The 2,577-nt window shown below is 37.6% G+C and overlaps 1 protein-coding gene across 2 annotated transcripts in view; it reads left to right on the top strand.

Moving 5' to 3' along the window:
* NSD1 (nuclear receptor binding SET domain protein 1) overlaps positions 1-2,577 on the top strand; it is a 218,246-nt gene that overhangs the window by 167,284 nt on the left and 48,385 nt on the right. For both annotated transcript variants that reach the window (XM_006873463.1, XM_006873464.1), the window contains one exon: positions 1,883-2,062. In XM_006873463.1, the coding sequence (XP_006873525.1) occupies positions 1,883-2,062 (180 nt within the window). The remainder of the gene's footprint in view (positions 1-1,882; positions 2,063-2,577) is intronic.

Raw genomic sequence — 2,577 nt, 5'->3', positions numbered from 1 at the left:
GTAGAAGAATTGATGCCTTTGTGATGTGGTGTTGGAGAATACTGAAAGTGCTGTGGACTGCCAAAAGAACCAATAGATCTGTTTTGGAAGAAGTGCAGCCAGAGTGCTCCTTGGAGGCCAAGATGGCTAAGCTTCATCTGTCATACTTTGGACACATTGTCCAGAGAGAACAGTTGCTGGAGAAGGATATCATGCTGGGTAAGGTGGAGGGTAGGAGAAAAAGGGGAAGACCCCTAACGAGATGGATTGGCCAGGTGGCATCATTGATGGACTCAAGTGTGACAGCGGTAGTGAGATTGGCCCATGATAGGATATTGTTTCGTTCTGCTATGCATGGGGTTGCTATGAGTCGGTTCCGATTCGATGGCACCTGACAACAACAACAACAACATAAATACTTAGATTTCATGTGAGATTTAGTTTGCAAAATATTCAGCTGCAAGTCTTCTCCTTCTACTTCCTTAACCTTTTTAGAAGGAGGGAAAGGATGGGAATATAAATCCTCTAGATTAGAACACCAAAAGGTATTCTTTTTCAGTGGTCCTTAAATCTATTGTAGCTCAACCTGATGCCATTCAGAAATGACTGTTTATGCAGAATTGGTATTTGTTTTGTGTTCATTTCTTTTACACTTAAAAAAACGAAGCTCTTAGGAATTTTTTTGTGCTTCAGAGTTAGATGGAGTGTGGAGATTTATAAAATTTCCTACATGTTTAGGTAAACTCACTTTGTGATATCTCTTCTTATTAAGTAATCATTATTTATTGGCTTGTTTAATGATAGTAGCTCTATTACTGATTGTCCTGTCCCGTTCCTCCCCAAAATCCAAATTTTTTTTATGTGTATTCATGTGTACCAGAGAACCTTTTAGCTTTCTAATTGGAGATTGAGCAGGCAAATTATAATTGTGTTGACTCTTTTGTTAATCTGATTGGCAGTATCTTTTGTTAGGTGACTTCTTGGCCTTATAGGTCTTATTAAGGATGCTTGTTGTTGTTATGTGTTTTGGAGTCGGTTCCGACTAATAGTGACCCTGCACAGGGTTTCCGAGGCTGTAAATCTTTACGGGAACAGAAAGCCTCGTCTTTCTCCCACGGAACAGCTGGTAGTTTCGATTTGTAACCACTGTGCTACCAGAGCTCCTACAAAGATTAGAGCCTTTCAAACCCAATGGGGCAGTTTCACTCTTATTGGGGAGTTGTATGAGTTTGAATGAATTCCATGGCAATAGGTTTTTCTGATTTTTGCGTATGTTTTAAATAGGTCCTACTATTTCTGAATACAGCAATTTTAACATGTTAGACTGAAATTGCAGTATGACCCATCAACTATCTTGTATTTATTTATCTTTCAATAGTGTAGATTGCATTTTGATGGGTTGGTAATGTTTTTTAGTTGATGAGGTATATTAAAAGGTGTATTTCATTTCCAAGAGTTTTTAAGGTTCATTGTCCCTACAAGACACTTAAAGAATCACAAAGCACCAGGTAATAAAAAACTGGCATTAATATTCCTTAAAGTTGATCTTTTGTTATGATATATAATTCCTTCCTCTCTGCTGCTTATTTAGTGTTTGACCATCTCAAGGTTTCTTATGACTCTGGGCAATAGTTTGAGTAGGGCTTTCCTTGTAGAGGTGGTCCTAATACAGTTACAGGATTAGACTATTTTTGGATATTTATCACATAATTTTCATATGAAACTTCATGATGGGTTCGATTTTTAAGATTCATGGTCCCAGAGATGAGTTCCTCTGTTTGTGACATTTTTGTTAACAAATAGACTGAAATGAAAATTCATGTTTATATATTTAATCCCTTTGTTATTTGTTTATATGTTTGTTCGTGTTCCTCCCTGATTTTCCTGTTTCTCATATTTTCAGGTCGTTTGATGCGCTGTGTTCGCTGCCCTGTGGCATACCATGCCAATGACTTTTGCCTAGCTGCTGGGTCAAAGATCCTTGCATCTAATAGTATCATCTGCCCTAATCATTTCACCCCTAGGCGGGGTTGTCGAAATCATGAGCATGTTAATGTTAGCTGGTGTTTCGTATGCTCAGAAGGTAAGATATAATTTTTTACTGTGTGGATACTCTAGTGCAATATATTTTTTTAATTGTTTTTATTTTGCATTGAGTGAAAGTTTACAGGGCACATCATCAGCTTCACAGTCAACCATTCATATAGCTTGTTTCATTACATTATTATCCCCTTCATATATCATCGGTTTACAGTGTTTCTCTCTATCCTCTTTAGCTTTTTTTTTTTTTTTGGATGGGGGTGACTTGCCTTTTTGGAATTTACAGTCTCGGCTTTTAGGGAAGGTTTTTACATTTGTCTGTGGATATCCAGGGCTCATGTCTGTTTTTAAATCATTCAGTGTCCCCTTGTTCTACTTGAACAACTGCCTCTTGGTCTGTGTATAGGTTCCTCATAAGTGCAAATAAATGCTCTGGAATACCCATTCTTCACAATGTTATCCATAGTTTGTCATGATCCACCCGCTTGAATGCCTTTGCATAGTCAGTAAAGCACGAGCAAACATCTTTCTTTTATTCTTTGCTTTTAGCCAAGATCC

This window comes from Chrysochloris asiatica, unplaced genomic scaffold (assembly GCF_000296735.1).
Source record: "Chrysochloris asiatica unplaced genomic scaffold, ChrAsi1.0 scaffold00242, whole genome shotgun sequence".
Lineage (NCBI taxonomy): Eukaryota > Metazoa > Chordata > Mammalia > Afrosoricida > Chrysochloridae > Chrysochloris > Chrysochloris asiatica.
This window is presented reverse-complemented; position numbering and strand designations above follow the sequence as displayed.